General features: G+C 55.1%; 2 protein-coding genes across 2 annotated transcripts; both read left to right on the top strand.

The window, feature by feature from the left end:
- Positions 1 to 887: 887 nt before the first annotated feature.
- EDC4 (enhancer of mRNA decapping 4) lies at positions 888 to 12,331 on the top strand. The gene is made up of 29 exons (XM_063111177.1): positions 888 to 1,162; positions 3,558 to 3,714; positions 4,296 to 4,407; positions 4,693 to 4,792; positions 5,067 to 5,256; positions 5,364 to 5,511; positions 5,591 to 5,695; positions 6,025 to 6,134; positions 6,218 to 6,301; positions 6,395 to 6,490; positions 6,586 to 6,688; positions 6,808 to 6,988; positions 7,079 to 7,151; positions 7,252 to 7,343; positions 7,422 to 7,609; positions 7,685 to 7,815; positions 7,892 to 8,045; positions 8,382 to 8,815; positions 8,901 to 9,005; positions 9,091 to 9,243; positions 9,326 to 9,362; positions 9,497 to 9,674; positions 9,782 to 9,937; positions 10,040 to 10,155; positions 10,252 to 10,417; positions 10,505 to 10,691; positions 10,781 to 11,000; positions 11,408 to 11,571; positions 11,803 to 12,331. Exons 1-29 carry the CDS (start codon positions 1,081 to 1,083, stop codon positions 11,993 to 11,995), a joined length of 4,215 nt encoding a protein of 1,404 aa, XP_062967247.1. The 5' UTR covers positions 888 to 1,080; the 3' UTR covers positions 11,996 to 12,331.
- Positions 12,332 to 12,738: 407 nt separating this feature from the next.
- On the top strand, positions 12,739 to 14,186 carry NRN1L (neuritin 1 like). Its single transcript, XM_063113070.1, has 3 exons — positions 12,739 to 12,818; positions 13,574 to 13,706; positions 13,825 to 14,186. Exons 1-3 carry the CDS (start codon positions 12,749 to 12,751, stop codon positions 14,108 to 14,110), a joined length of 489 nt encoding a protein of 162 aa, XP_062969140.1. The 5' UTR covers positions 12,739 to 12,748; the 3' UTR covers positions 14,111 to 14,186.
- Positions 14,187 to 18,536: the final 4,350 nt, after the last annotated feature.

The raw sequence follows: 18,536 nt of genomic DNA, 5'->3' as shown, positions 1-18,536 counted from the left end.
ACCTCTGGATGATGTAAGCCTAGTGGGGCAAGGTAGCAACTGCAGGCTAGAACCAAACCCACGATTTGGGTTAATGCTCTGTTAGGAATATTAGGATTGGTAAGGGCAATGGGCCTGTGAATGGATCCTCCCCCACCAATTAGGAGTGGAGACTAAGGACTTTCTCAGACCCCACAGGTTGCCTGGCTACACTGGGCACAGGGCTGGATGGTGTGCTGTTTGAGGGAACAACATGCTTGGTAGATTTCAGCGGGACTGATCACTATACTGCTGTGTACTGGGGAGAGTGGGGCTGGGGAGAGGTAGATGCCTGCTGCCTCTTAAACCACCCTGTATAAAGTCTGCAATATGGCTTCCATGTACCTGTGCCTGAATTGTCTGCAATAAAGAGGTGTTTATAAACTGCTGTTTCTTTCTTCCTACCTAAGGGTGCCATGTGGGACAAGGGGATGCTGGGGACAGTAGGGAACAATGACTGTGATGATTGCGGTGGGACCATCTCCCTTGCCCTTGCAATTCCTGGGCCTTATGATCTCGCACATCCCCTGCCCATTTCTCAAAGGGGAAACCCAGGCTCCTGCCAATTCAGTTTGTTCCTGAGGGTCTGAGGGATCTCAGGCTCAGCAGCCTAATTGGCCCGTTCCTAGGACCATCATAGAGTCCATGCTTTGGGAGTAGGCGTGGACCAGGCAGGATCTCCTGAGATGAGTAGGATTTTGGATGGCACAGTACGTGGACATTCGCTCTGCCTCGGCTCTGGAATTTCCCTGGCACAGGGCAGGGCCATCAAAGGAGACGGGCTCACCGAAGGGCAAGGCGTCCGCCCCCGGCCCGGAACCTTTCTTCTGCGGCCCTAGCAGGTTCCGGGAACCGAGGCTCATGAGGACCGGAAGTGGGGGCGGTTGGTGGGGTTGGCGGAGCTCAGGGACGCGGCGCGGTCGGCGGTTTGCTAGCTGCGGGTGGACCGAGTGTAGTGACCAGCATCCCCCTGTCTGGCCCGGTCGCGGCCGGGTGAGGTTGGGTTGTGCGCGGCAGCAGCGGAACGAACGCGGTGCGGGCGGGGTGCCTGCCGCTGGGCCCATGGCCTCCTGCGCGAGCATCGACATCGAGGACGCCACGCAGCACCTGCGGGACATCCTCAAGCTGGACCGGCCCGCGGGGGGTAAGCAAGAATAGCGGGAGTGGGCCCTCCGCGAGCGGGCAGAAGGGCGGCACGGGTCGGAAGAGCCTCAGGGCCCACAGGTCCTTTAGAACCGGCTCTGAATCCTCCCGGCTGGTGAGGGCAGACTGGGGTCGGAGCCGTAGATCTCTGGGCGTCCCGCGGAGGGTGCAGACCCTTGGGTGTGACCCCTTGTCATCCCAAAGCCGGGCCTTTCTGCCTCGTCCTTCAGCGTCTCAGCTGAAGGTGAGGCCCCTTCTCTGAATCTGCTGGGCCCCTCTGGTTTCCTGGCCCCGAGATCTCCGGTGCGCCTAGGACTGGTCCGGCGCCCCTACCCTTTCGCCGTAGTTCAGAGGCCTGGTCCGGGTTCTGTATAAGGCGTTTCTGGCTTAGACTTAAGCGCTGTGCTGAAGAGCAGCCGGTCCTCCGCATCTTGCCCTTCCCTCTGCATTTTCCCCTTCCCTCTGGAATATAGACTCCAGGGCTGCTGTTCTGAACCTGATTTCCAGGAGAGGAGAAAGGTGGCCAGCCTCAATTCTGTGTTCTTTCTGGGATGAAGGCTAATCACAGACTGCACCGCCGTGATTGGATTAGGCTACAAACATCTACAGGCCCTAATATGTTCCCATTCATTCAAATTTTACTTGGGCTGGTAGCCATGCCTCCGAACTGCACGTGCCCTCAAAGAGCTCCCAGGACACAGCGAGCTAACAAGGTTGAAATATAACGTTATTGATAGGAATGGGGCATAGGGGATTGAAAAGTGGAGAGTGTAGATCTGAGAGAGGAGACTGTTTAGGTTAGGTCTTGTAATATGAACAGGGACTTGGGTGTTAGGAAAGGTATCCAAGGCACCTACACAGAAGCTACCTATTATGAAGAAGTAATAACACTTGTGAAGGCACTGGAGTTTCCTGGCAGGTTCAGGGATCTGTGAAAAGTTGTAGTGGTTGAAGGACTGGCTGGTGATAGTGGGTGGGTGTGCAGTGGCCATATCTGATAACTGATGTTTCCTCAGAACTTGTTCTTACACCTGCTGGGAGGCTCTCCCACTCTGCTGCTTCTGAAAGCAGGCACTAGTGCTCACTCTGGGTGGGTTTAACTAACTCCTACTGTCTGAGAAAATCCATCTGCTCCCTGAGGCCACTGGGCCCCTTGCCCCATGCCTGGAGTATGTGCTTCCTTTATTTGGCTTGGGTCTCTCATGCTCATCAGCTGCAGTGCAGACTAGATCCCACAGAGATTTGGTAGAGTCTGGCATGGCCAGCCATGTTCAGCCTGGGCCTGCTGTTTGTCCTCATGGTAGCCTGCCTGGAAAGGAGAGTAGTCAGCTTATCCCTGAGCAGCTAAGGTGGCTGTGATTGGAGTGAAGTGGCTTGGAGTCTTTTTTTTTTTTTTTTATAACTCCTTTGTATGTTGATTGGCTTTTGATTCCCCTGTTTGCCAAGGAGATCTTGTTGGTCTGAGGATCAAGTTAGACCTCAGACTGTTTTGCGACTAAGAACTTCCTATGTTCTTGAATGTGAAGCCTTAGTCTCCTTGCCACCTGGGAGTTTTGGCAATGGTGTCTGAATGTATGAACGTGTTTGAAACCAGCCAATGTGAATAACAGAAATGCTGTCTTTTCTGACTCCACACCCTACCCTACAGTCTCTCTCCTTTTTGTCCAGCTTTTTCATGTCCATTCTTCCTGAGTTTACCTGTCCAAGGTGGCTTCTGAGCCATTTCTGTGGGGGGGTGGCCCCTTCCTTTCTTACTCCCTGATAAAGACTTATCAGTGTCTTTCCATGCCTTAGGAGCCCATCTTCTGCTCTCCAAACTCTGCCACTACCTTGGTCTACCTAGGTCTACTTTGGCCCTAGTCTCTCTCACCATTCTCAGCTATTCTGCATGCTGCCTTAGGGTAGTAAGCCTGCTGGCCAGAACTGACCATGTCACCTTCCTCTTTAAAACTCTTCCTATTTTCCACAAAGAGAGTCTAAGCACCACAACATCATACCCGAGGCCTTGTTTTCCCTCCATTCTTCCCATGTTTCTGTGGTCTGACCACAATGGTTATGATGGTGCCTCCTCTGTGAAGTCTTTTCTGACCCTTCCCATGCCCTGCTTCAAGTACAGAGTTCTGTGCTGACCCAGGCCTGAGTTTTAACTGGCCTCAGAGGGTCCTTGATGGCTTGTACTCCTCACCCAGGCAGAAGAGGCTCATGCTCATCCTTGGTCCTGGCATACATCAGTGTTTATGGAATGAGAGATGAACAAAGAGTCCTCCTTCCCACGGAAATACTTTGGTCTGTGAGTGTTCCTAGAGCACCTTATGGTTCTGAAAGGAAGCTCTGCAGGAGGAGAGGCTAGTGGGCAAGTGGAGCAACCTTGTCAGGGTGGACCTCTCTGTCCCCAGGCCCCAGTGCAGAAAGCCAGAGGCCATCCAGCACATACAATGGGGACCTCAATGGACTCCTGGACTCAGACCCCCTCTGCTCAGGTGATGGTACCTCAACAAGCAAGCCTGCTCTCCGAACCATGCCACCCATTAACCTGCAAGAGAAGCAGGTCATGTAAGTGCTTGCGAGATGGCAGTGGTGGTGATGGTATCTTTGGGGCATCTGCTAGCAGAAGGCATGAGATGGGGGCTAAGAGGGGCCAGCAGACTGCCGCTCCCCTTGTGGATGACCTGGGGTGGAGCACTTAACCACACTGAGCTTGCACTAGGATGAGAGGCAAGAATAAGCTCAAGGCTTGGCCTGGGCACCTGATTTAGAACAGAAGCAGGCTCATTAGGGCCAGCCCGTAGCTCACTTCGGAGAGTATGGTGCTGATAACACCAAGGCCACAGGTTCAGATCCCTATATAGGGATGGCCGGTTAGCTCACTTGGGAGAGCATGGTGCTGACACCAAGTCAAGGGTTAAGATCCCCTTACCGGTCATCTTTTAAAAAAAAAAGAAACAGGCTCATTCCCAAAGAGGGAGTCGTGCAAGGGGAGCTGTGGGTCTGGGGACCAGTAGACAAGGCAGAACTAGGCATCTGGGACTAGACACCTTCCTCAGGGTGGTTATATCCTCTCCTCCTTCCTCCCAACCCTGCCCATTGAGCCTTTGGGTGAACACGAGACAAAGTTTACGCACTCCTTGCCCCAGTTGCCTCTCAGGAGATGACAGCTCCACCTGCATTGGGATTTTGGCCAAGGAGGTGGAGATTGTGGCCAGCAGTGACTCTAGCATTTCCAGCAAGGCACGGGGAAGCAACAAGGTGGGTACGAGAATGCTGTGGCATGTATAGTATATGGGGGTTCACTCAGCCTCTCCCCATGCTACCAGTTCCTATAGGAACCACCTTGACAAACAGATAGTGTGCCCAGTTTCAGGAAGGTTGGGTGCCAAGCCTCTGTGGGAATCTGGCCCAAGGAGTGTCAGTGAGTGGCTGGGCTTGCACCTGTGGTCTCTCCCATCCCCAGGAATGCTGGGGACCACCTATGCTCTGGGGGAGCTGCCCCAGCCCTCAGCTTCTACAACCTTCCTCACTCTGGGTTCTCAGGTAAAAATCCAGCCTGTCGCCAAGTACGACTGGGAGCAGAAGTACTACTATGGCAACTTGATTGCTGTGTCTAACTCCTTTTTGGCCTATGCCATTCGAGGTGAGTAGGGGTAGTGGGGAGGAGGGAAGTGTTCTACTAGAAGCCCCAGAGATCCAGATCCAGTGTCAGGCCACTCAGCCCACTCAGACCTTAGGGATACAATGGAAGTCTTGTTTGTGTTCCTGCAACCTCTGCCAGGACTTGGGGAGCTAAGTAGGAAAACCTAAGCTTGAGACTATGGTGGTGGCAGTGAGGCAGGCAAAGGCAGGGCTTCTCTGCTGCTGCTGCCTTGGCCTGGACATTCACCTATGGCCCACTGCTTCCTTGATTCCAGCTGCCAACAATGGCTCAGCAATGGTGCGGGTGATCAGCGTCAGCGCTTCGGAGCGGACCTTGCTCAAGGGCTTCACAGGCAGCGTGGCCGATCTGGCCTTCGCACACCTCAACTCTCCTCAGCTAGCCTGCCTGGATGAGGCGGGCAACCTCTTTGTGTGGCGCTTGGCTCTGGTTAATGCCAAAATTCAGTATCCATTCCCAGGCATGGAGTGGAGAAATTGAAGAAGGGTGGGTGGAATTGGGGCTGCAGGACACTCCTCATCATCACCTATATAGTCCTTAACACCCTGCTCAGAGAAGAAATCTTGGTCCATATCCGGCAGCCAGAGGGCACGTCATTGAATCACTTCCGCAGGATCATCTGGTGCCCCTTCATCCCTGAGGAGAGTGAGGACTGCTGTGAGGAGAGCAGCCCAACGGTGGCCCTGCTGCATGAAGACCGGGTGAGGGGCCTGGGCATGGTGGGGCAGAGCAGCCATATTTGGGGTGTGGGCTGAACATTCACCTCCTTGTACTCTCCAGGCTGAGGTGTGGGACCTGGATATGCTCCGCTCGAGCCACAGCACCTGGCCTGTGGATGTCAGCCAGATCAAGCAGGGCTTTATTGTGGTAAAAGGTCACAGCACGGTAAGCCTGCAACTGACTGCCTCCCCTGCCCTCCCCTTCTTTTTTATGTCCCTCATCTATTCCCTGTATCCATAGCTGCCCAGGCAGCTTTACTGGCACTCTGCCCACAGGGACTCTAAGTACAAAGTGGCCCTCGCCTGTGGAGCTTACTCCTAACCTAGCTGCACCCTGCAGGTCTGGTCTTCTCTTTAACTTCCTGTTCATCAGTCCATCACACAAATATGCGAGTCTACTGTGGGTCAGCCCAGCTCACTACCATCCTTATTTGGGAAGGGCTTGTTCCCACCTCTTGACAGGTGGCAAAGCAAAGCTCTTTGGGTTCTTCCTAGTGCCTAAGTGAAGGAGCCCTCTCCCCTGATGGGACTGTTCTGGCTACTGCCAGCCATGATGGCTATGTCAAGTTCTGGCAGATCTACATTGAGGGACAGGATGAGCCAAGGTAAGGCAGAGCCTGAGGGACCAACACCCCCCCAGGTAGAGGACCAGCTCACTCACTCTGGCCTCTTACCTGCCTGCCTGCAGGTGTCTCCATGAGTGGAAGCCTCATGATGGGAGGCCCCTTTCCTGCCTTCTGTTCTGTGACAACCATAAGAAACAGGACCCTGAGTGAGTGAGTGGGCAGGCAAGTGGGTGGTGGGCTAGACCATAGGTTCTCAGCAGGAGGCCTAGCCAACTGCTCAGTGCCTTGTTGCTTTTAAGGGTCCCTTTCTGGAGGTTTCTTATTACTGGAGCTGACCAGAATCAGGAGCTAAAGATGTGGTGCACTGTGTCCTGGACCTGCCTGCAGACCATTCGGTAAGCAGCAGCTGGGGGACTGGGTTGGGGCAGCAGGATTGGGGATGTGGGTTCTGTCAACTCTGTCTCATTCACCCTTCTCTGTGGCTCTCTAGCTTCTCCCCAGATATCTTCAGCTCAGTGAGTGTGCCCCCCAGCCTCAAGGTTTGCTTGGACCTCTCAGCAGAATACCTGATTCTCAGCGATGTACAACGGAAGGTAGGCTGCCATGAGGGCATCCTGGGCAGAGCCAGTATCATCAAGGAGGGAAGGGCTGTGTGGCACATTCACAGACCTCACAGCCTCTGAGCTCAGCCAGGACTGTACTGCCTGTGCAGGTCCTCTATGTGATGGAGCTGCTGCAGAACCAGGAGGAGGGCCGTGCCTGCTTCAGCTCCATCTCCGAGTTCCTGCTCACCCACCCTGTGCTGAGCTTCGGTATCCAGGTTGTGAGTCGCTGCAGGCTGCGGCACACTGAAGTGCTGCCTGCCGAGGAGGAGACTGACACTCTGGGGGCTGGTGAGCTGCCTCAGGGTCAGGCTGTGGTATGTAGGGGGTTATGGAGGCACAGAGAAGGCCAGGGGCTTAATCATCCATCTGCCCTTTCAGATGGTACCCATGGAGCTGGTGCCATGGAGTCTGCAGCTGGTGTGCTCATCAAGCTCTTTTGTGTGCATACTAAGTGAGTGTGTTGGGGAGGTCCACCAGTGCCCTGTGTTGCTCCCCACCCTGCTGACCCTGGCCCCTTTGAGCATTCTATTCTCCCCCTTCTCCTCCTGTAGGGCACTGCAGGATGTGCAGATCCGCTTCCAGCCACAGCTGAACCCTGACGTGGTGGCTCCGCTCCCCACCCACACTGCCCATGAGGACTTTGGTGAGTAAGGGGTGAGAGGGAAGCAGGTGGGACTGACCAGGGTCTGAGATCTGACTCAAGTGGCAGCTTTCCCTGTAGCATTTGGAGAATCTCGGCCTGAGCTGGGCTCCGAGGGCCTGGGGTCAGCCGCTCATGGCTCCCAGCCTGACCTCCGACGCATTGTGGAGCTGCCTGCACCCGCTGACTTCCTTAGTCTTAGCAGTGAGACCAAGCCCAAACTGATGACACCTGATGCCTTCATGACACCCAGCACATCCCTGCAGCAGGTACCCTCCTAGGGTAGTGGGACCTGGGAATGCCCCACTCACAGGCCACAGCCCTCATTCTCTACATCTCCCCAGATCACTGCATCCCCTAGTAGCAGCAGCAGCAGTAGTAGTAGCAGCAGCAGCAGCAGCAGCAACAGCAGCAGCTCTCTTACAGCTGTGTCTGCCATGAGCAGCACCTCTGCTGTGGACCCCTCCTTACCCAGGTAAGCCGAGGGTAGGATTTGGGAGATGGCCGGGGCTAGTGCCAGGTAATGCCAAGCTCTTCCTTCCCATTACCAGGCCACCTGAGGAGCTGACCTTGAGCTCCAAGCTGCAGTTGGATGGCAGTCTGACAATGAGCAGCAGCAGCAGCCTGCAGGCAAGCCCACGCAGCCTCCTGCCCAGCCTGCTCCCAGGCCCAGCTGACAAATTGACTCCCAAGGGGGCCGGGCAGGTGTGTGTGTGTGGGCATGTTTGTGAAGGGCCAGGTAGCAGACAGATGGCAGCAGGGAAGGTGGTGACAGTCTCTTCCCACAATCCCTTTCTGCTGGCCCTGCTCTGCCTGAGGTGCTCCATGTTACCCCTGAGGTCAGCTCAGCCTCCTGTGTTCCCTCAAGGGCATCCTCAGTCTCCCCACCCCTATCTCCTTTCGTGGGTTGTGGCCCTGTTTTTGACCTGCATCCCTTTTTCCCGCTGTCTCATCTCATCACTACTAATACCAGTGCCTTCTTTCTGTGCCCTGCCCCCACAACCTCCCATCAATTAAGTCCCTGTCTTTGGCCCACCTTAGGTGCCTACTGCTGCCTCTGCACTATCCCTGGAGCTGCAGGAAGTGGAGCCCCTGGGGTTACCCCAGGCCTCCCCCAGCCGCACCCGCTCCCCTGATGTTATCTCCTCGGCTTCCACTGCCCTGTCCCAGGACATCCCTGAGATTGCATCTGAGGCCCTGTCCCGTGGCTTTGGCTCCTCTGCTCCTGAGGGCCTTGAGCCAGACAGTATGGCCTCAGCTGCATCGGCGCTACACCTGCTGTCCCCACGGCCCCGTCCAGGGCCTGAGCTTGGCCCCCAGCTTGGCCTGGATGGAGGCCCTGGGGATGGGGATCGGCATAGTACCCCCTCCCTCCTGGAGGCAGCCTTGACCCAGGAGGTTGCAACCCCTGAAAGTCAGGTCTGGCCTACGGCACCTGACATTACTCGTGAGACATGTAGCACCCTGGCGGAGAGGTGAGGAGCTTGGGAGGAGGAAAGTATGCTGTTGGTAAGGGCTTCAGGTAGAATCATCCACTGCTGAGCTGGCCTGTCCCCCCAGCCCCAGGAATGGCCTCCAGGAAAAGCACAAGAGCCTGGCCTTCCACCGACCACCTTATCACCTGCTACAGCAACATGACAGCCAGGATGCCAGTGCTGAGCAAAGGCTAGTGCCACCCTGCACCATTTCCCTCACAAGGGAGGGCCAGTATGTAGATGGATGCTTACCTCCTTCTCTCCCCTTCCCACAGTGACCATGATGATGAGGTAGCCAGCCTTGCCTCTGCCTCAGGAGGCTTTGGGACCAAAGTTACCACCCCACGGCTGCCTGCCAAGGACTGGAAGACCAAGGGATCCCCTCGGACCTCACCCAAACTCAAGAGGAAAAGCAAGAAGGATGACGGGTAGAGCGGGGTCCTGGGGCCAGGGAGAGGGGTGGTCTCTAGGCTGCCTGATGTGGCCTAAGGCGCTTCTTGCCTATGGCAGGGATTCAGCTGTGGGATCCCGGCTCACAGAGCACCAGGTAAGTGAGTGAGCACCCTTTCCACTCATGGGATCCCATCCTGTGATGGTGGGGTGGGGCTCTGGGCCATTCCCTCGTGTGGTGCATGGGGATGGGTGGGGCAGGCATTATGTGACTGTCAGTGCTACTGGCAGGTGGCAGAGCCCCCTGAGGACTGGCCAGCACTAATTTGGCAACAGCAGAGAGAGCTGGCAGAGTTGCGACACAGCCAAGAAGAGCTGCTGCAGCGTCTGTGTACCCAACTTGAAGGTCTGCAGAGCACTGTCACGGGCCATGTAGAACGTGCCCTTGAGACCCGGCATGAACAAGAACGTATCCTTGAGGGTGGTTGCACGCATGGCATTGGGACAAGGGCAGCATTCTTGGCCCAGGAAGAGATACCGGACCTGCTCCACGCATGTTCCTTAGCTAAAGTGCAGAGCGGTGGCTGGAGCGTGCACTGGCTGAGGGGCAGCAGCGGGGTGGGCAGTTGCAAGAGCAGCTGACACAGCAGCTGTCCCAGGCTCTATCTTCAGCTGTGGCTGGGCGGCTGGAGCGCAGCATACGGGACGAGATCAAGAAGACGATCCCTCCATGTGAGTTTTGCCTGGAGACTTCCTTTGGGTGGGCCAAGTGGGAGTGGGGATCCATGTTGCTCCCTCTCTTGGTTCCACCACTTCCTTCTTCCCCTGCCCCAGGTGTCTCCAGGAGTCTGGAGCCCATGGCAGGCCAACTAAGCAACTCAGTGGCCACCAAGCTTACAGCCGTGGAGGGCAGCATGAAAGAGAACATCTCCAAGCTGCTCAAGTCCAAGGTGCTATAGGGCCCAAGATGGGGGGAGGTGGGTTGGTGGACCTAGTCAGGCCAGGTTGGGCTCAGGCTTTCAACTTGGCCCCTCCCTCTACCTCAGAACTTGACAGATGCCATTGCCCGAGCAGCTGCAGACACATTACAGGGGCCAATGCAGGCTGCCTACCGTGAAGCCTTCCAGAGCGTGGTTCTGCCGGCCTTTGAGAAGAGCTGCCAAGCCATGTTCCAGCAGATCAATGATAGCTTCCGGCTGGGCACACAGGAATGTGAGTGGGATCATATGACCCAAAGTGGGAAAGGCTGTCCTCTTGTTCCCCACCATCCTTCTTATGGTCCCCTTGGACACCCTTCAGACTTGCAGCAGCTAGAAAGCCACATGAAGAGCCGGAAGGCACGGGAACAGGAGGCGAGGGAGCCTGTCCTGGCCCAGCTGCGGGGCCTGGTCAGCACACTGCAGAGTGCCACTGAGCAGATGGCAGCCACTGTGTCTAGCAGCGTTCGGGCTGAGGTGCAGCACCAGCTGCACATGGCTGTGGGCAGGTGCGTAGGCAGGGCACTGGGCAAGGTGGTGGGTTTGGAAAGATCCAGACTGGGCCTGTCCACCTCACCTGCCTCACTTTCCTTTACAGCCTGCAGGAGTCAATTTTAGCACAGGTACAGCGCATTGTTAAGGGTGAGGTGAGTGTGGCCCTCAAGGAGCAGCAAGCTGCTGTCACCTCCAGCATCATGCAGGCCATGCGCTCGGCTGCTGGCACACCTGTCCCCTCTGCCCACCTCGACTGCCAGGCCCAGCAAGCCCATATCCTTCAGCTGCTACAGCAGGGCCACCTCAATCAGGCCTTCCAGCAGGTATGACAGGTGTTAGGCCCTCATAAGTGTCAGGTGTCTCTGTCAAGTCCTATACACCATACATTCCACTCCACCCAGTAGGCTCTGGGCTAGCCTGTCTGGCTGCAGTGGACTGTTCTGGGTTCTCTTTGGCCTCCAGACTGTTGCCCCTGCTGCTCCCTCTTCCTGGATCCCTTTCTTCGTACCTCATCTCACTTTGCTTCATGACCATCCTTCTCAAGAAACCTTTTCTATCCCCCTAGAGTAACATTATAGCCCTACAGTGCTCTCTGCATCCCTGAGCATCCCCCTCTGGAGCCCTCAGTATCCCATTCTGTGGTTATTCTCTCCCAGGCCACACATCACAGACAAGCAGGCATTCTGTCCTGATATTAGCTATAAACGGTGCTGCTCTCTTCTCACCCCAGGCGCTGACAGCTGCTGACCTGAACCTGGTGCTGTATGTGTGTGAAACTGTGGACCCAGCCCAGGTTTTTGGGCAGCCACCCTGTCCACTGTCCCAGCCCGTTCTCCTTTCCCTCATCCAGCAGCTGGCATCTGACCTTGGCACTCGAACTGACCTCAAGCTCAGGTGAGTCGGGGCAGTCAGGGACCAGGATATGAACTGGTGTGTGGGGGGGTGGGGAGGGAGCAATTGGAAGCAGAGACTCCCACTTTTGCCTAACTCCTCTCCCTAATTTTCTTCACCAATCCCCTCTGCCCACACCCATCTAAGGCCAATTCCTCTCGGCCTCAGTGCCACCAGGGGGCACTCCCATCTGCTGGCACCCACCTGTAGCCTGTCCCTTTTCCCCACCCCTAGCTACCTGGAAGAGGCAGTGATGCACCTGGACCACAGTGACCCCATCACACGGGACCACATGGGCTCCGTTATGGCCCAGGTGCGCCAGAAGCTCTTCCAGTTCCTGCAGGCTGAGCCACACAACTCACTTGGCAAAGCAGCCCGGCGTCTCAGCCTCATGCTGCATGGCCTTGTGACCCCCAGCCTCCCTTAGCAGCTAAGCCTGCCTTGCCCGGGGGTGGGTGGCACTGAAGGCCAGCAGACAGGCCTAGGCCAAGGCAGGGTCATGTCTGCCCTTTACCTGCTCAGGCCCCCACCTCTGGGGTGTTTGGGGTGGGGAGGTGGAACACTGGCCATGGTCTAAAGGTTGTGGTGGCCAGCAGGGTTAGGCTGGGCCCAGGGCAGGTATTGTGCCTTCTTGGGTTCTGCTATGCCTGGAGCAAGACCCCAGGACAGTGATACAACTTGAGTTGAATTTTCCATGTTCCTTTTTACCTCCAATTTGGATCTTTTTGTTTTTGAAAAACATTGAGAAATTCAATTAAATGCTTTTGGAATAAAATGGAGTATGTGCGTGCTTCTGGTGTGTCTTTGGCGTGACTTTGATAACTGCCCTCTGTGTTCCCTTCCTCCTCTCATCTCCCTGTGTGGAGCTCTAGGCCAACCCACCCCTGGGACTTGGGTATCCACTCTGATCTGCTCAACTACCATCCCAGATTTCCCTTCTCAGTCTCTTGGGCAAGGGTTCTGGGGATGGCTCAGCACCAACATGTGCCCCTAGGCGCTTCTGCCCCCTGAGGTCCCTTTTCGCTCCTTTGCCAATCTGGGTTCTGGAGGTGGAGCCTCTGGCTGGCTTCGGAGCCCCGCCCCTGACTCCCATCCAATCACGGTCGCTCCCTCCGGGGGCTGGACCAACGGGCTGCACTCCAAGCTGCTAGCTCCCGCACTAGGCTCTCAGCCAGTGAGGATGCGCTGTTGCTGCTGCCGCCGCTGCTGCAGGCTTGTGTCCTGTGCCCTGAGGCTGTTGCTGCCACTCGGTGAGTGGGGGCTTCCTGGACCAGGCTGGGCCGCACCCCCTCTTGCCGGACCCTGGTCAGGCCGGGTATAGGGTGTGTGGGAGCCAGGGCCCAGCCTTCCTGGTGCTGGGCACTAGGGTGGAGTGGATTTGCAAGGGCTCCAGGAAGAGGGTGTGTAAGGGCTTCAGGAAGAAAAGTGAGAGGTGCGAACTGATCCCCAGTTCTGGGGGAAGGACCCTGAAATTCCAAATCCCCTCTTCTGATAAAAGGAGTCATGGCCTATGGTGGGACTCCTAGAACAGTTGTAGGATCCCCAAAGTCCTCTGTGAGGGTCTGGCTTGGATCCAGCCCCTCTCTAGCCTGCCCTGCCTCGTCTAAAATACAGCTATCTTTGAGGATGAGGTGGGAGGGCCAAGAGAAGCTCCTCTAGGCTGCAGAGAGCTGGACCTGCCCGCGGCCCTGGGCCTCTGGACCCCTTCCATTTCCACCCTGTGGGACTCATTCACTTGGACCATCTTCACCTGCCTGGGGCCAAGAAGCTCAGAGGAAGAGCTGATCCCTGGGACACAATGTCCCTTGCCTCCCCACGTATTCCAGTCCAGGTCCCACCTTGAAAGGGGCTGAGGCAGGTGATCCCCAGACATGTCCCTCGTTCCCCGGGGCGCTCTTTTCACGCTGAGTCACGTCCCCAGAGCGCTCCCAGGTAAACAAGCCCCTGGGGGCTGGGGGGCTGGCCCTGCTCATCCTATCAACCATTCTCCACCCCCACCCCGCAGTCCTTGTACCTCCCCTGGCAGCAGCTGCAGCGGGCCCAAACCGCTGTGACACTATATACCAGGGATTCGCCGAGTGTCTCATCCGCTTGGGGGACGGCATGGGCCACGGAGGCGAGCTGGAGACCGTCTGCAGGTACGGGCCGGTGCAGGGCAGCGGCCCAATCCGTGCCACCCTTGGGTCTGAACCTCTTCCTTCCCACTCCAAAGCTTCCTCACCCCACCTAATCCCTCCGATCCCACTCCCTTAACAGGTCTTGGGCTGACTTCCACGCCTGCGCCTCGCGCGTCCTGTCGGGCTGCCCGGAGGAGGCGGCTGCGGTGTGGGAGTCACTACAGCAAGAAGCTCGCCGGGCCCCACACCCAGATAACTTGCATGCTCTGTGCGACGCCCCCGTGCGCGTCCGGGAGCGCGGCGCCGGCCCTGAGACCAACCAGGAGACGCTGAGGGCGGCAGCACCCGCACCCGCCCTGGCCCCTGCCCCCTCGCTGCTGGCGGCTGCTCTGGCGCTGGCCTGCCTCCTGGGGCCTCTGGCCTAGCCAGTCAGGTTCGGATAGCAGCGCCCGGGCCTCCAGCCCTGCTCGGGCGGCCGCCGTCCGGGCTCTGCAAAATGCACTCAGCTTTCATTAAAGGTATTTATATTTGTACTAAGCTCCTTCCTTTCCCGCGGCTGTGGCGGCCCGCTTGGTTGGAGCGGGGGGGGGGGGGGGGGGGGCGGCCAGAAGCTGATCACCAGCATGGGATGGGCGGGGCCACAGGGGACTTAATCTTCTTCCATATAAACACTCGTTCCTGGCGGTGGTGCCGAGCTTTCCATAGCGTGCAGGTCTCAAGAGTTCCGGTGGAGAACCAAGCAAGATCTGCCCACCCAAGCAAGATCCGCCAGTATGCACAGCCTTTCTCTGCCTTCCAGGGCATACTAGGGTGGGGGACCAGGTGGCGTTGGGAGGGCTGGCGTTCTCAGCCCCTCACTCCTAGCCCTGCCTACTGCTCCTATCCTGTCCCCGAGGGGTCTGTGAGGGGTGGAGTGCCCTTGATCCTGGGCTACACCCCAGCCGGTTTATCCCCCTCCCCAGGCTCCTTACAGCTTCAGGCTCCTGACCATTGACCTCCTCCTCCTGTTAAAACTATCACATCAGCCTTCAAGACATGGCTGAGACTATGTGCTGGGTCCCTTCCTCTTCTGGGGTCACGGTCCCTCTGAGGGGGGCCTGTTTCAGAAGATGGGGAGCCCCTGCTGGTGTCCACATTCAAGCCCCTGAGGTGACCTGAAGCTGCAGAAACTGGGGACACAATGAGGGATCCTCTGGCCTCTGCTCTCCACAAGCTTCTCTTTCAGAAGAGGTGAAGTCAAAACAATCCAGAAGGCTTTCTGGAAGCAGTGGAATGAGAGTGTGTGGTGTGTGAGGCACCCCTATGCATCCTGGGGGAAAGGAAGGGTAATCAGTACAGGCAGAACCTAAGGGAGAAAGAGGCCACAGAGAGGGGAGGACCCTCTTCTACCATCACCACCAGGACCCTATTCCAAGCCACCCCCCTATGACTTGTGTGGGCACTGCCATGGCCTCCTCACTAGCTTCTGTGATCACTCCCTCCATCTTATTCTCTACTTTCTAAATTGAAAAACTGATCCCTATGTTATGTTATGCTCCTTCTCCTTGTCTACAAGGTCCTTCATAAGCCAGTACTGTCCATTCCTGCAACTCCTCTCTATAGCAGCACAGATGAGCTGTCTACCTACTCAGCCCTTGGAGTCAGGGGAGGTTTCAGGTTTCTATGCGGCACCCACATAGAGGGTGATAGGAGGTAAGGATTGGAGACTTACAAGTGGAGGAGAGGTGGGCCTGAGTTGGAGAGAGCTTCACAAGGGGGGGCCAAAGCAATCAGCTGGGAGGTAAGGAGCCATGGGAGCCCAGAGCCTAGCAGGCCAGACTTACACTGAAGCCCAGCTGGAAGGATGTCACCTCCCAGGACAGAGTCAGCCCTGATGAGTCCCTTGCTTAGGCTTCAGGTGCCTCCAGAGACCTCCACCCAGGTGTGTAGGAACTCTACCTCATTCGTGCTTCCTAAAAACCTTCCCATTCTGGCTAGCTCAGATGCCTCAACCACCTCTCTCTGCCATGACTCCACCTTTGCTCCTATGCTACATCCACCTGGACTTTTATCCCAGCTTCTGTCTCCCAACCAGTTATTACCTATTTTTTTTCACATCACCTGAAGGAACAAGTTCAGGAAAAATCCCTCCCACATCTGGCCCCCTTTGACCACCAGAATTTACCAGAAAGAAAGAAAAAAAAAAAGCCTAACATTCTTCTGGGTCTTTTTTTTTTTTTTTTTTTTAAAGATGACCGGTAAGGGGATCTTAACCCTTGGCTTGGTGTTGTCAGCACCACGCTCAGCCAGTGAGCTAACTGGCCATCCCTATATAGGATCCGAACCCACGGCCTTAGTGTTATCAGCACTGCATTCTCCCGAGTGAGCCACGGGGCCGGCCCCTTCTGGGTCTTAGTACACCTATTCTCTTTGCTCAAAATACCCTTCCCCATTTCCTCCTAGGGAACTCCTACTTCTTGCTCAGTATCACCTCCTCCAGGAAGTATTCCTTAACTCTGAAAGTTGCCTCCTCTAGATCAACACAACTCCTGGATTCTCTTCTCTTACAGTACTGATAGTACTGGCTTGTTATTGTCTAGGTCCAGGTCAGAATTCACCACTGTGGACTCCCCAAGGACAGGAAGTCCTCTTTGTCAGAGTTCTCTTTGTGTCTCTAGCACCCAACCTAGGGCTGGGTATAAAGGGTGCACTTGTGGCAGTGTGTGAAATGAAAGAGAGAATCTCTAAGTCTGGTATAGGAACTGTTATATTCAGCAAGAGTGTTGACTAAGAATGACTGCAGTGCAGAGGATATGTCATCTTGGGGTGGCCCCTTCAGCCAGGCATACTGTCAGGAGGGATGATACTGGGGCTCCAGACCCCAGGTGGCTTTGAGAGCCAGTCTTGGTGGGTGGCCAGGAACAGCCTGCTTTCAGGAGCAGGGGCCTGGCTGCTCTGGTCAGCCATCAGGGCATCAGGGGGATTACCATCCTCCTGCTGTGACCTACATTTCCCCTGGTTTTTGCTCTCTAAGTCCCTAGTCTTCCATAGAGTGGGAAGCGGGGGCAGGGCGAGGAAGGGGGGAAAGAATCTGCTCTCTGGCCAGGGGCTTAAGGGCTTTGTGTGTTTTATCCCAGAGCTGGAGAAGAGGGGATGGCTTATAGCCAAGCTGACTGGACCCTGGGCACAGCTGCCCAGGCCAGAGCATCATGGTGATGGTGTTTCTCACATATGGAGCTCTGTGGACAAGGAGTAGCTTATTGTTCAGGGGAGAGCCTGAGGTCTGGATGTCTTGGGTTCACTCCCTCTGCATTAACATACCTCTTCACCTCATGGCCTCATGCTCTTCCCCAGAGCCCAGAACAGCTCCTGCGCATAGCAAGGATTCAATAAATATTTGTTAATTAATTTGCTGAGTGTTTGTAAAATGGGGGTGTTGTGTGGATTTCCAAACATCATCAACCTTGGAATTCTATATTACTTTTAACACCCACAACAACTCTGTGAGGTCAGGATTATGATCCCCATTATATAGATAAGAAGAAAGCAGCCTAAGGAGGGGAAGATAGTGTACCTAAGATCACACAGCTGTGGAGTGTCAGAGCTGGGATTTAATCCCAGGTTTATTTGGCCCCAGAGTCCATGCCCTTAATCATTGCACTAGACTTTTTTTTTTTTTAAAGATGACCGGTAAGGGGATCTTAACCCTTGACTTGGTGTTGTCAGCACCATCCTCACCCAATGAGCTAACCGGCCATCCCTATATGGGATCTGAACCTATGGCCTTGGTGTTATCAGCACCACACTCTCCCGAGTGAGTCACGGGCCGGCCCTGCACTAGAATTTTGAAAACAATTTTTAAAGTTTTTCTTTTTAAAATAAAATCTAGTATGAAACCCTACTACATAAAATAGACAAAATGATGTTTCTTTGGTGTTTATTTTTAGGTTTAAGTATAACATTACCTTGTACAATCAATCAAGGACAGTTCCATGTGCAAAGTATGTGTTCACTAAAGATTTGTTGAGTAAATAAATGAAGTAGGGAGGTTACAATGCCCTTATCACCTGCAGCAACTATTTTTTTCTCTGCAATTTGGGTTGATTTTAAAATAGTGAAACAATTCTGATTCTATAGAGAAGTCACTGTGAATGGTAACAATTTTTTTGAAACCTGCTTGCTTTGCAGTCTCAGGATACATTTAACAACAACAAATTAAAACAAACAAAAAATGTTTCTCAGGAAGTTGGCCAAAGGCTGACTTCACCAATCCACTAGTTAACGATTTGCATCTCCGCTGTGATGGAGGCCAAATTTGACACATCTGAGAGCCTAAAGTTATTTTTTCTTTTAAGGCTAGTCAAGTGAAGCAGTAGGAGTGGAGAAGGAACAAAGAAATCTGCAACTGGTTGTGAGCAATTAGTTTTAAACACCACTGCACTCAGACCAACTCTAAAATATTTTAATTGCATCATTAAAAAATAGACTTTGTTAATGAAATTTAAGTCAATCCTTTGCGGAGTTCCAGAGGTACTTGCAGAAACCTCTGTTGAAATGCAGTGAGTCCCCAGCCTCACACCAGAATCCCCTCTCTCCCAACCAGAAATTCGAAACTTTCTCCATATTTCCCGCGGTCCCTCCTTTTTCTTGCACCGAGTCCTTCCCCAAGCCTGTGATCGGGGTACTTCGGGCAACAAGTAGACCCACCCCCCAGCAGAAGGCCCGTCCCCGCCCCGAAGGCGTTGATTGGCAGGTCGCCCTCGGAGCGCCGCCAATGGCGTAGCCGGGCCTCCGGAAAGTCCGTCCCCGTCCCGCCCCATAGGCGGCCCCGTTTTATATTGGCGTCAGGCGCGCGCTGTGATGACGCCACGA

Source organism: Cynocephalus volans, chromosome 10 (assembly GCF_027409185.1).
Source record: "Cynocephalus volans isolate mCynVol1 chromosome 10, mCynVol1.pri, whole genome shotgun sequence".
Lineage (NCBI taxonomy): Eukaryota > Metazoa > Chordata > Mammalia > Dermoptera > Cynocephalidae > Cynocephalus > Cynocephalus volans.
The sequence above is the reverse complement of the archived record's forward strand: the minus strand, read 5'-3'. Positions and strand labels throughout refer to the sequence as shown.

Excerpts from the sequence above, each read along its gene's own strand:
- EDC4 (XM_063111177.1), top strand. The coding sequence starts at position 1,081 with ATGGCCTCCTGCGCGAGCATCGACATCGAGGACGCCACGCAGCACCTG. Across the intron at positions 9,363-9,496 it reads CCCGGCTCACAGAGCACCAG|GTGGCAGAGCCCCCTGAGGA; the intron begins GTAAGTGAGTGA and ends TGCTACTGGCAG. Across the intron at positions 10,156-10,251 it reads CCAAGCTGCTCAAGTCCAAG|AACTTGACAGATGCCATTGC; the intron begins GTGCTATAGGGC and ends CCTCTACCTCAG.
- NRN1L (XM_063113070.1), top strand. The coding sequence starts at position 12,749 with ATGCGCTGTTGCTGCTGCCGCCGCTGCTGCAGGCTTGTGTCCTGTGCC. Across the intron at positions 12,819-13,573 it reads GAGGCTGTTGCTGCCACTCG|TCCTTGTACCTCCCCTGGCA; the intron begins GTGAGTGGGGGC and ends CCCACCCCGCAG. Across the intron at positions 13,707-13,824 it reads GAGCTGGAGACCGTCTGCAG|GTCTTGGGCTGACTTCCACG; the intron begins GTACGGGCCGGT and ends CTCCCTTAACAG.